Genomic DNA, 14,000 nt, shown 5'->3' with positions numbered 1-14,000 from the left:
TCGTATTTGTTGATAAACTGAAGTTAAAAATAGCTGCAACTCCATTCTAGGTTGTCATTTTTCTCAATAAACTCTTAGATAAGCTAGTCGCTCCATTCAAAGTGGTATCATTGTTGTTTTACCTTATTAACCAGGTTTCCTCCAGAAATGTTTCTAATTGTCATCAAAGCCACCTCGACAGCATGCGGATGAGTAAACATGTCATCACTGGTCAGGTTAGGTTTGACAAATGCGCAAGCCCATTCCACATTTACGAAGAAGCAGTGAGTTGTTAATGCTTACGTGAACTCGGTCTTTACGTTTAGCATTAGCCAGCAGCTTCAGTTGGGATTCAATGTCAAATTTTATAGGAATTAATTGTCATCCCTATAAAGTCTCCAATGTAGAATGGGAGTCAGAGCCTTCGGCTATCTACTTCTCCTTTGGACTCATCTCCAAGCTTCAGTTTGGGAAGCAGACACCCTCTGTAGTCGGCTTAAGACCTTCCTTTTTGATAAAGCTTATGGTTAGGGCTGGCTCAGGTCTGCTTCTTTAGGCCTAGATTATCAGGGGATATATTACACAGGGAACGTCTCTCTCCTTCTCTTAATCATATTAACATCTAATCAATACATGTTACTGCCCTGACTTCTTCCCCAGAGTCCAGCGATTACAACTATCCTTTAACAATATGCCTGCCTGCACGCCATTTTCTCAGGAATGTTGTTAATATTGGTTTAAACTGACCTTTTTCCAATAACCAACACTCTTGATAAGTCCTTTAAGAAAGCGGTTTAAGAATCTTTTATAAAAAATAAATTCTAAAATTTTCATTCTTTGTTATTCACATTAAATACTTAATTTCTTTATTTGTTGTTGAAACATAAATATCTAATACTACCATGAAGAACACATTCTAAAACAAAATATGTTAGTATTACACAATCATGGTAAAATATTGAGAGTATTATCAAAACGAGAAAATCATGTTACGATGAGACGACTCCTGGGGGTAGCAACACGCTGTGATTTGATTCATACATTTTCAATGCAACCTATCTACGCATCAAAAGTTGCAGTGGCACCGAAAAAGGATTGAGGGGGGGGAATCCCATCTCATTGTCCTTCCCTGGTTGGATGGAGGAGTTTTTGGTTCCTGATGATTGGCTCTCAGCCGCCTCTGGCTCTTCACTGTCCTGGACTCCACTGCTGTGAAAGGGCTGAGCAGTGTTCTGCTGACAGGCTGGCATGTCTTGACCACCTGTCTGAGCAGCGAGTCCATCCTGTGGGTCTTTAAACAGTTCTCCGCCTTCCATGGAGATAGCAGGGGATGATAGACGTTGGTACATCTGAGACAGGAGGATGACGTTCAAGGTTAATGCAAATATATATATAAATAAATAAGCAAATAGTTTGTACAAATATCTTTGCATGCTCGATACAAACTAGGTTTGGACTGGTACTGCTTCTGGGAATGCTTGACTACTGAAACTTGCCTGCTAGTGATACTAGCACAGAATTGTACAGTGATCTCAGTAATTACTATGGTATATTGTAACCTGGACTTAAGGGTTTGTTAATTGTTGATAGTTGATAATTAAGGTGGGTGTTTGTGCTAATCAATTATTTTACAAGAATTTACATGTCTTCAAAGGTTCCCCCCCCGGGCTTAGATCAAATTATATTCAGTCTAATCATGTCTGGTTCTGGGTCCTTTTGTATTGTCACAGGGTTCTGGTTCGTGTTCTTTAACTTAATTTGTAAGAATCTGTGAGGTCTTGGTTCTGCTTCCACTGCTTGTTTAACAAGTTTAAGATTTTGGTTATGTGTCATTTAAAGACGATTAAGCTTCAGTTACCTGTTCACACCTGGCACTACAATCTGTCTCAGGTGATTCATTAACAGCTGGACAAGTGTGAAAACACCCCAGACACATTAAGGACATATTATAGACCCAGTGTTTAACGACAATTATCTTGTGTTGTAGCTCGCCATGTTCAAATTTTACCCACCACAGTTCTATAATGAAAAAAAATATAAAAAATTACTTTTAAACTGTCAAGTCCAATATCAATGTTGGGGCTTGCTAAAACTTGGTTTTGCATGTTGATAAAAGCTATTCAGTCAACTCTTAAAAATACTAACAGTAGAACTGCAAGTAGAAATAACTAATTTATGAGAAAGTAAAACAATCTTGAGGTTCCTAGGTTTTCAGCAAAATTTGCTAACATCTTCGTATTATGGAGTTAAAATGGTTGCATAACATGATATGCTGTATTTTCACTCTGGAACAATACAGTCTGTAGGGGTGCCCTGACCTCTAAAGGCCAGTCAGTATGAATGTGAAATGTAAAAAACTTCTCAATGGGCCTCAATCACAAACAGTGTGTGCGTACAAGTCTGTGCTTAGACCGAGAGTTTGACACACAAATCTGGGATTCATCATTATATGTTTTTATTCAAACTAATTTAGAACTTCCTCAGACCATTTGTAAGCCCAAATGAAGGCTATCCTAGATAATATAAACTCGAGGCCCTGGAAGCTTAGTCCTTTGTTCATCACCTCTCAGCTCCACACAAAGAAACCGGCACAACTGGGAGAGGATGTGGGAGGTGCAGGAGTATGTGTGTCTGCTCAACTCTGTCCCTCTTCACACACACAAACTGATAATCACATGTATTCATTATGAATCAATGATGTCGGATCATGACTCCGGATCGTTCCGCTCACTTTAACCCTGATGTCCTGACTGCTAGCGCCACGTTGAACATGTGTCTCATAAACTCTATAGCGAATCAAACAAACACAAAGTAAACATCAGTCCTGTACGTGTCCTAATAACGTGCGATCAGTGATGGTGTTTATTCATTAAGTGTAAAAGGAGAGCAGGCCAGAGGGGGAGTCAGGAGGAAACAGAGACACAGGACGACTGGACCTTTAATGTGCATCTGTCCTGATCCTGAATCAGCGGTCCACAGCTATAGTGCTGTGTGCAGGACACAGCACGCAGTGCCTCAGGTATTGCAGCCCAGGTTAAATTATTTTACTCTGGAGGACACGGTAAAGAGAAGTGTCACTTTTGTGGCTTCCACCTCCGAAACAATCGTTTCTGCTGTGAAATTCTATTTTTCTCTTCTCACTTCAACTTCTCTGTCAAGCACTTCGCTGAGTTCATTACAAATAGATATCTTTATATGGACAAAATTAAGACGTGGAAGTATGCTTATTACAGAGAGCGGACACGTGCCTGTCGATTTAGAATTACTCTGAATCACAAACATACACAGGGGGGTAAGAATAAAATTGGCTTGTGCACGCGCGTCATGACTCCGGTGACAATTTTGGCACGCGCTTAGATTTTTGCGGAGAGTAAGAACAGTTGCGCGCATATTTAGTGAATTACGGCCAATGAAACTAATTATATGATCAATCCAATCCGAACAGTTTTATTTTGGTTTCCATTTGCCTTTCAAATTATTTTTGGTAAACAACTTCTGACTTAAACCAGGTAACGTGAAAACAAATTTACTGAGCAGCTTAACTAGTGTTAACATACATTTCCTAACCAGAGGTCAGTAGTTCTTTGCTCACAGATGCAGCAGAGATAATGGCCAAACCTTGTTCCAAAGATAAAACGCAGACTAAAATGAATCTATTGTCTGTCAGCATCCAACTGACTATAGTGTAACAAGCTGTACCTGGATCAGATGTTTGTGCAGTTTGGTGCAGGGCAGCAGGGAAAGCTCCTCTGGAAGAGACATCAACAGGTCCAACACGATAGCACCCTCTGGAGGAGAAGGACGAGGTTATAAATTGATAAGAAACAATTAATAAGTTGAATACGGAAAAAAAAAATTCTATGCATTCCTACCAATAAGGAAATCTGATCTTTATTAGTTTACATATTTATTTATGTCTTGGGATGGTAAAGGCTTTCTTAAGATTGGTGTTTTTTTTTTTTAAATACATTTGCCAGTCTGATAATTTAGCCTTGTGCTTGTAATATTTTCATTCTAACAATCTATTAATATAAATACAAAAATGAAAATAAATGAACAAAGAACATGACAGCTCCACTTCCATCTAAATACATATCATAATAAATATTTTCTCAAGGATGGTACAAATTTAGGTAGTTTTTTCTGCTCAGCGCTCAGTTTTTAACTGCTTATTTTTATATAACATGAATTACCACCCTATGGTTGTATGCCTCCACCAATCAGTGCAGTTTCCCTCCCTTCAGGTGTTCCAGACATTTATTGTATTCACAATAACATGAGGTAACGGTGACCTTTACCTTTGACCAATGAAATCTAATTTGTTAGTATTCAAATTTGGTAAAACCATTCACTTAGACGGAAGAAAAGATGAAGGTCTCCATACATGGGTTACAAATTCGGTTGTTTTTACCCAGTCTGACTTTACACATGTGTCTGATCACACTGTTTGTGCATGTGTCAGCAAACGAGAGAGAGAGGGGAAGAGACCGAGCTGGACGGGCTGATGAATGCGCGCGAAGCTCTGAAGAAAGACTTGCCTCAAGTGAAGAAAAGTGACGATGACTATGTGATGATCAGTGATGATATTGTGGGAGACAGTGAGCGATAAATTGAAAGCGGTGTCAGCGTGTGGGTGTCTGTGCACTCATGAATGACCTGATTAAAAATCAGTCACTGTGACCTTACAAAAACACACTTTTTGCCTGGTGAATGTCAGGAACACCTCAAGAACATGCTTTCAAATTTCTATATTCAAAGATAAACTGATTCACTTTCAGTGGTCAAAAGTAAAAGGTCACAGTGACCTTATATGAATCTGGAAAGAAAATATATGTAAATAGAATCTGCATTGTTTAACGGAGGCATACAACCATAGTATGATAATTCTAGTTTCTACCAAGTTTAAAGAAACTTCCACAAGGTGTTCCAGAGATCTTACATTCACAAGAATGGGACAGATGAACATACATACATACAGAAAATCAAAAAACATAATGCCTCAAGCCACTAGTTATCGCCGGCGCGGAGGCATGAAATCTAGATAGAACATCATGATTGACAGCTGAGACTGACTCCCTATTGTTCGTGCGTGTGTATCGGCGGGACCTCGTTAATGGGGATCAATTTACTCTGGCTCCAAAAAACGTCATCGCCTAAGATGACTTCGATGTGGTGAACTCAAAGATTGGATGTTACTTGTTTAATGTGGCCATTGTTTAAAACTGTGACATGCTGTGAACATTGAAATAAACAATGGATCTCCAACTCACCCATGGGGGTGAGAGGGCGCTTGTCGTCCGTCTCGTGCAGGGCGCTCATGTAGTGATAGATCCTCTCAAAGTCCACATAAGAGTTGACATCGAAGGTCCGGATCGTTTTTTTAGTGGCAGATTTGCTGGCGCAACCAACCCTGGAAGGAAACGCAGCAGCAGGTGTGGAGAGTGGGGCCACCGGGTGGTTGGAGGTGGCTGAATTGGAAGACTTCACAGAGGATGGAGCAGTACTGGGGAGCGGGGTGAGACTGGTGGCAGACGAAGCGATGGGCATGTCAGGACTGGAAGAATGGGACTTTAAAGTAGAGATGGTGGAGGGTTTCTGCTTTGACAGCTGCTGTGTAGGCTGCTCTACAAGGCTGCCAACACTCACAGACTTCACCTCTGAAGTAGTATTTGAACAGGTTGTGACTGGGATCACAGTCTGTGACACAAGCTGTGGAGTTGTAGGAGGCACGAGTTCCTCTGCTGTACCTGGGGGGTGGGAGGTGGCAGCAGGTCGGGTTCCAGCTGCGTTTGAAGGCTGTTGCTGGGGTGGAGGGATTCTGTTATTTGGCAATCTAACCACATTGGATGATACTGGGAGTCTCATGGCCCGACCTATGGTTGGTGCTGGCGTCTTGAATACCACAAAAGGATGGGCTGTGTTGGTGCCAGGGCGCTTACCTAAGGGGGCACAGTTTTACACAGGATGTAATTATATCACAGTAACATGAAGGAAGGTAAAGAGAAAATTCTTGGACATCCTCCAACTTTTAACTTATACTATATATACTTATACTTATAATATATTGTCAATATGTCTATAGATAAATCATATAATTTCGAGATCTGCTGCTGCACATGATTTGTTATGAATCACTATATTTGTGTACGGTCACTGCATATCTGTAATGCATTTATGTGTCTGAAGATTCTCAGTCATCCCGGTCATGGTATCTTCAGAAGTTTTACATGTGGATGTAGAAACCTGGACTAGCGTTTGTTTCTCGACGAGGCTACACCTCCTCAGTTCTAACTGAGGTAGCCTCTTGGATGATTGGTGAATTGTCTTCAAAAAACACCACTGACAAACAAAATTGAACAGGCGGTGGGGCCAGAGGGCAGATTATACGTAATCGAGTCCCTGAACAGCATTTAACAATGCCAGTAACACTGCCACCCTACACAGAATTGACTCAGGTGTATATTCTGATACAAGTGCTAGCTTTGCATAAGAATACCACCATCAGGACGACCACTCTAGTGGTCGTCATCCAACCAGAAGATCGGCGGTTCAATCCCCAGTCTGACCCATCTGCATGCCGAAGTGTCCTTGGGCAAGATGCTGAACCCTGAATGCCCCCCCCCATAGAATAACAAAGTGCTGCGATTAGATGCACTGTATCTAATCGCAGTGTGTGTGAATGGGTGAATGTAAAAACTGTACTGTAAAGCGCTTTGAGTGGTCATCAAGACTAGAAAAGCACTATATAAAATACATCGCATTTATAGGAAATGCTTCCATTCCAATCGATGAGGGCAAAATCCACACTCGAGTTCAATTCCAGGATTTATTTTTTGTTATTATGAGACCTCAGCACTTTCAATTAAATCAGTTTAATCAGTGATGTGTAGCCGTGATCAGGCTTGAGTCTCTATTAATTCAGTTAGAAATGACAGAGGGGCCACACCTTTGCTTGACAAACGAAGCATTCGTCTCTGTGGGATGCTGCAACCCAGACGCCTGCCTGCGTCTTTGGCAAGTCTGTTGTCCTGAGGAGGGTCACAGTTCCTCAGAGTACGAGGTTCAGTGGATGACACTATCAGCATCTAAAAACACACAGATAGCAAGAAAGTGGGCCAGCGAGTCTACAAAACTGTTTCTCATCACATTCTCTTATCCAACGGCAGCTCATTTCTCAAAGCATGGAAAATAAAGTTGTCAAAAACAAACTTAGATATAATTTACTAACAGCTGTCATTCTTGACACAACAACTTTAAGGCAAATATACATTGTTAGGATTTAACAATTTAATCACTGTCTATCAGAAACTAAAACAGTAATAATCTAACCTGTCATATGTGTTTCTTGCCATACCTGAGAGAAAGCTCTACAAATGGGATCGTTGAGGCTTCCAGTCACAGCCAAAGCCATATGTGTCCACATCTCGATGGGCTTTCTGACCATCCCGTCTTTGTTTTTCAGGTAGAAGCTCGCAGAGGAGATCACTTTGTCTTTAAGACCCTCTACAACAGCGTGGATCTGAAGGAGAAAAGGATCCGTCAACACCTCTATATACTGTACTTTACATAGCTTTGTTTACAGAGCAGTTTGTGACTGTAGAAGGACATTCACTGTCTCTACAATGTTTCATTCTAGGATTTACTACCTTTATTTACATAGTTGTAAACTAAATACCTCTGGAGTTTGTACTGAGGCTCATGTAAACAAAAAGTCCAGAAGATTTATGTACTGACAAGGAAACTCACCACACTCCTTCATTTTTCCAAGCTACTTTGTAACAATCACTAGAGATATTACAATAACGACATTTCACAATTACAGTTATGAATCATACAATTTTGTCAAAACCTCTGTACAAATTGATATATATCAATAAGTTGCAGCTTTATAATTATTGCTGAAACAGAAGCGCACTAAGCATTACATCTATCTTCAGGATTATGCAAAAACCACAGGATGGATTTCCACAAAATTTGGTGGAAGGATCCAGTACTGATCAAGAGAGAGCCCATTAAATCTTGGTGTGAATCTGGATCAAGGGGCAAATGCCAGAACTGTGTGTCATTTTCACAGCAGCATTTCCACCGAATCTATTCAATCTATGTGCTATACAGATGGTTTGAACTCATGGTCAATTTGTTAAACTCCGGTGATCTTACAACAGTTTTTTACAATAATGTTCAGGCTGTGAAACCAGCAAATGCAAATTTTATCAGAAAGCCGCTATCCTGAGTATTTCAGTTTCCATTACTAGCTAGCTAGACGATTCCAGCAGCAGCCACCAGGAACCAGTAACTCAAAGAAAACGTCAGTAATTCTCCCAAAAAAATAAAAGGATGAAACAAATGCAGAAAAATTGCAACCAAAAATTCCTCCCCTATTGTTAAAATCTGCTCATATATTATGCCGTATGAAACCAAAATCTGTGTCCAGTTATTTATAATTATTGTTACATGTATTTATGTGGAATTTAAGTGTGTGATTAAAGAAGCCTAAACTAAAGCAAATTAAACAGATGAAAGAACTGGTGTTATTGCTTAGTATTACTTTTACTTTTTATTATTTGACCTTTCAGTATGTTTACTGTGAAGGTGTTTGTGTCAGCTATTAACATTCATTATAAGTATGACTAATTATTCAAACAGTGGTAATTAGAAGTCATTAATTTTGTAAGTCTCATATTTTCTCGGAAATAGTTTCATGGGCAGTGGTATCTTTTTATCATTAATTGTATTTAATATTTGTCATTACATCATGAATTCACAGACTGAAAAAATGTGACAACCCATTCACCTTAAAGGAAGTTCGCCTTCATAGGACGTAGAAGAAGACATGTTCAACTCGGTCCATAGACTGAGGGAACGCTGCTTCAAGCCCACTGCTAAAGGGAGCTGATCACCTATTTAAAAGTTTAAGTTAAAATGTTTCCTGTATCTATTAATCACAGCATGAAGCCAATAAGATGAATGGTTCCAGTTCCACAGACAGACAGACAGACAGACAATGGAATTAGTATATAGATTATCCTGAAATGTACTCTCGGTATTGGTATCAATAGTAGTATTAATACCAGGAAGGCAGAACGATCGATCTCCTAGCCGAGAGGTATGATGCAGTTACTCTACTGCACATATTCAATTAGCTGCACATATCCAGATGTAACAAAAAAATGTTTTGATCCATGTGAACGGTGAACATTTCACAAAGAACTGAAGTGTTGTAACACATCCATGGAATAGAAAAAGTTAAAAAACAGTGTTACATTATGATTTCTCCATGTCTCTCATTTTGCTCTGATGATTGATTGTAAGTGCTTTTATGGACAGTAAGCTGACCAGTTAGCCCTATAGACATTTTTCTGTTTTGTTTAAAATGCAACTAAAAGATAGAGAAAAGACACAAGTCTGAGGACAAGTTCCCCATATCAAGTGTGTACTTTCTAACCTGAAGTATCAGTTAGTGCACAGTGTTGATAAGTGTGTCGTGATGAATATGTTGCAGTGACAACCAGTTTCACCCTCTAGGCAATAATAGTACACACTAGTTGTGCACTTCAAGCATGGTTGGTTTGACAGAGCAAAACACGTGGAAGAATTCCTGGTTTGTTTGGCAAAAAAAAAAAATATATAATAACACTTCAAGAGAAGGAAGTGGCACTTTGACAGTTATATCGGTCCGAAGAGTAGAATGTCTCACGCACCTCTGCGACGGACCGAGTGGGCACCTGTTTCCTCAGGGCGGCATAATCGATGTCACCTTGGCCTTCAGTCGTCACGCTAAGCGTTTGCAGGGCCTTCAGAAGATTGTTCCGCTCAAATCGCTTCCAGTTTTGGGACACTCTACCTGAGTTCAGCGGTGACCCGTCAGGTGTCCGGATGCGACCTGGTTTAACTCGAGTACGAGGAGGCGGCTTCATCTTGGCTCACGTCGCCGATTCAAACGAAGCTGAGTTGACAAAAGCCGAACAGAAAGATGATCACCGAGCTCCGGTTGGTTTGATCGCTGTGCCTCTCAAGGCTCTTACTTGCAGATTTTTGTGCAGAAAATTAAACCGTATCACTGACGGTAGAACACATGTTTTCCGGATAAACAATACAACTTCCGGAACGATCTTCTTCTTGTTTGATGTCGGGTGACATCTAGCAATATTGGAAAGTACCGCCACCTACCCCAGTGGAGGCCTTTTTTTTTTTTTTTTTTTTTTTCTTCTTCTTCTTCTTCGTCCACTGCTCACACAGAGATCACCTGCGCATTTGTTTTATACTTACAGCATATGCCCACTCAGCCTTGCTGTTTATAACAGGAGTTTCCCTGTATTCTGGTTATACTCTACTTCTTAAATTGCCATAAAATAATAACATAGCTGTGGGCTGTTGTTCTTTTGTGTTGTATTAATGCCTGTGATTACATAGGCCTTATAGAGTGTGTGCGTGGCTGTGCACAACATACTTATAACACAGCCAGTCTCTGGCACTGTTATTTTGGGAGTCGCAGGCTAAAAGGTTTGGGAACCCCTGCCCTATTTAATGGAGTATAGTGCTCTATACACTAGAAGAAAGAAATTCTGCCCCTAATTGATAGTTCGTTACTGAACACAATCAATCTGTCATTATCATCAGGACATGTACCACTGTCCTTTAAAATAGCTGTAATCAAACCCCTTCTCAAAAAATCCATCCTAGACCCAGAGGCTTTAGCAAATTACAGACCAATATCTAATCTCCCCTTCCTGTCTAAAATCTTAGAACAAGTTGTAGCCAATCAGCTGTGTGAGTTTCTCCAGGAAAATAATACATATGAAGACTTTCAGTCTGGGTTTAGAGCCAATCACAGCTCTTTTTATCTTAAAGAGCTGTTAGAACCTTATCAACCCACTAGAGCACTCCGCTCCCAGAATTCAGGCTTAATCGTCCCTAAAGTCTCTAAAAGTAGAGTAGGACCCAGAGCTTTCAGCTATCAAGCTCCTCTCCTTTTGGAATCATCTCCCACTTTCAGCTCAGGAGGCAGACACCATCTGTACGATTAAGATTAGGCTTAAAACCTTCCTTTTAGATAAAGATTGTAGTTAGAGCTGGTCCAGTCTTAGACCTGCTCTTTCACCCCCCTGTCTCCCAATCAAGTTCTGACCTTGGTAACCTCCGCCCGCCCGACCACCTGCCCCCTTGACCCCATCCCTTCTCACATTCTCCAGTCTATTGCTCCTGACCTTCTTCCTTTTCTTACCCATCTAATCAACACTTCCCTGTCAACTGGCTGTTTCCCTAATTCTCTGAAGGAGGCAAGAGTAAATCCTCTCCTGAAGAAACCCACCCTGGACCCGTCTGAAGTAAATAACTACAGACCTGTCTCTCTCCTTCCCTTTGTTTCCAAAATTCTTGAGCGTGCTATCTTTAATCAACTTTCCTCCTATCTTAACCACAATAATCTTCTTGACCCTCACCAGTCTGGTTTCAAGGCAGGTCACTCAACTGAGACTGCCCTCCTTGCTGTCTCTCAGCAGCTTCACACTGCTAGAGCAGCCTCTCTCTCCTCTGTCCTCATCCTTCTAGACCTATCTGCTGCATTCGACAGTGAACCACCAGATCCTTATTTCCTCCCTTCAGGACCTCGGTGTCTCAGGCTCTGCTTTCTCCCTGCTCTCTTCCTACCTCAATGAACGCACTTATAGGGTAACTTGGAGAGGGTCTGTGTCTGAACCTTGTCCCCTCACTACTGGGGTCCCTCAAGGTTCTGTCCTAGGTCCTCTCCTCTTCTCTTTGTACACCAACTCCCTCGGCTCTGTCATTCACTCACACGGCTTTTCCTACCATAGCTATGCCGATGACACCCAACTAATCCTGTCTTTTCCCCGATCAGAAACACAGGTAGCAGCACGAATCACTGCCTGTCTGACCGACATCTCTCAGTGGATGTCTCAACACCACCTGAAGATTAACCTTGACAAAACTGAACTTCTTTTCCTTCCAGGGAAAGACTCTCCCATCCACGACCTGACTATTAACTTTGAAAACTCTGTGTTAACCCCACTCAGACGGCTAGGAACCTGGGCGTAACACTCGACAGCCAACTCTCCCTTACTGCCAACATTACTGCAACAACACGGTCCTGTAGATTCATGCTGTACAACATCAGGAGAATACGCCCCCTTCTCACTCAGAAGGCGGTGCAGGTTCTGGTCCAGGCTCTGGTCATCTCACGTCTAGATTACTGTAACTCCCTCCTGGCAGGTCTACCTGCTACTGCCATCCGACCTTTGCAGCTCATCCAGAATGCAGCAGCTCGACTGGTTTTTAACCAACCTAAATTCAATCAATCAATCAATCAAATTTTATTTGTATAGCCCATATTCACAAATTACAATTCATCTCATAGGGCTTTAACAGGGTGTGACATCCTCTGTCCTTAACCCTCAGCAAGAGTAAGGAAAAACTACAAAAAACCCTTTTAACAGGGTAAAAATATGTAGAAACCTCAGAGAGAGCCACATGTGAGGGATCCCTCTCCCAGGACGGACAGAAGTGCAATAGATGCCACGTGCAGGAGAACATCAGCAATAATCAAAGTCTCTAGCAGCATTGATGAAGCACAGTGCATGCTCAGCAACCATCTAGACCACGATCCACCATCCAGACCAGACGCCACTTCAGTCCTCAGTCACCGTCCACCGCCGCCCACCAGGAGGACCCATCACAAGCCACCACTGCGGTCCTGGTCCACCGCCCGTGCCCAATGCCAACGCGACACAGGGTCCGCCACCAGCACCACGATCAGCCCACATGACTCAGAATCCGCCACACTGGATCCAACACCACGACCCCCGGTGCGCGATCCACAAACCGTAATCCATGGTGCGGCCACAGAGGCCCTGGATCTGCGGGTGATAAAGCAAAGGGATTCCGGGGAAGGGGGATAGGGATGGAGAAGAGGAAGGAGAAGCTGGAAAGAGAAGCTCCGTGTGTCATGTGTCATAAAATAGAACAAGTAACGTTCTGGCGCACTAATTAGCTCTAACTATAAGCTTTATCAAAAAGAAAGGTTTTGAGCCTACTTTTAAACGAACAGATGGTGACTGCCTCCCGAACTGAAAGTGGTAGATTATTCCACAGCCGAGGGGCTTGATGGCTAAAAGCTCTGGCTCCTACTCTACTTTTAGAGAATTTAGGGACGACAAGTAGGCTTGAATTCTGGGAGCGGAGTGCTCTAGTGGGTTTATAAGGTATTAACAGCTCTTTAAGGTATAAAGGCGCTATATTATTAAGGGCCTTGAAGGTGAGGAGGAGAATTTTAAATTCTATTCTAGATTTAACTGGAAGCCAGTGTAGTGATGCTAATATTGGAGAAATGTGCTCTCTTCTCTTTGTTCTCGTCAGGACACGTGCTGCAGCATTTTGGACAAGCTGTAGAGTCTTTAACGACTTCCTGCTGGAGCCTGATAATAATGAATTACAATAGTCCAGTCTCGATGTAACAAAGGCGTGGACTAGTTTTTCTGCATCTTTTTGTGAAAGGACATGTCTAATTTTTGAAATATTACGCAAGTGGAAAAAAGCGGTCCTAGAAATTTGTTTTAAGTGACTATTAAAGGATAAATCAGGATCGAAGATCACTCCCAAGTTCCTGACTGTTTCATTGGAAGCAAGGGCAATGTCGTCTAGCGCAGCTATATCATTAGATAATGCATCTCTAAGGTGTTTGGGGCCAAGTATTATAACCTCTGTTTTGTCTGAGTTTAATAAGAGAAAATTGCGGGTCATCCAGGTTTTTATGTCCTTGAGACATGTTCGAAGTTTAGTTAATTGATTACTTTGTTCAGGTTTTATTGACAAATATAACTGGGTGTCATCCGCATAGCAGTGGAAATTTACCGAGTGTGTCCTGATAATGTTTCCTAGTGGAAGCATATATAATGAGAATAAAATTGGGCCGAGCACAGAGCCCTGTGGAACACCATGATTAACTTTGGTGCGCACAGATGACTCATCATTAATTTGCACAAATTGGGAGCGATCAGAAAAATACG

The 14,000-nt window shown here is 41.6% G+C and overlaps 1 protein-coding gene across 2 annotated transcripts; it reads right to left on the bottom strand.

Annotated features, from left to right (window-relative positions):
• Nucleotides 1-752: 752 nt before the first annotated feature.
• On the bottom strand, nt 753-10,059 carry snapc2 (small nuclear RNA activating complex, polypeptide 2). 2 transcript variants are annotated; one of them, XM_062383656.1, is made up of 6 exons: nt 9,681-10,059; nt 7,334-7,498; nt 6,926-7,064; nt 5,250-5,918; nt 3,679-3,767; nt 753-1,328 (listed from the first exon to the last, which is right to left on the bottom strand). In XM_062383656.1, exons 1-6 carry the CDS (start codon nt 9,894-9,896, stop codon nt 1,035-1,037), a joined length of 1,572 nt encoding a protein of 523 aa, XP_062239640.1. In that variant the 5' UTR covers nt 9,897-10,059; the 3' UTR covers nt 753-1,034. The 2 variants fall into 2 exon arrangements, with proteins under 2 accessions (XP_062239640.1, XP_062239641.1); XM_062383657.1 differs by having other exon boundaries at nt 9,824-10,056.
• Nucleotides 10,060-14,000: the final 3,941 nt, after the last annotated feature.

The sequence above is a fragment of the Platichthys flesus genome, chromosome 24, assembly GCF_949316205.1.
Source record: "Platichthys flesus chromosome 24, fPlaFle2.1, whole genome shotgun sequence".
In the NCBI taxonomy this organism is placed as follows: Eukaryota; Metazoa; Chordata; class Actinopteri; order Pleuronectiformes; family Pleuronectidae; genus Platichthys; species Platichthys flesus.
Note: the sequence above shows the minus strand (reverse complement) of the source record. Positions and strands in the feature narration are given on the sequence as shown.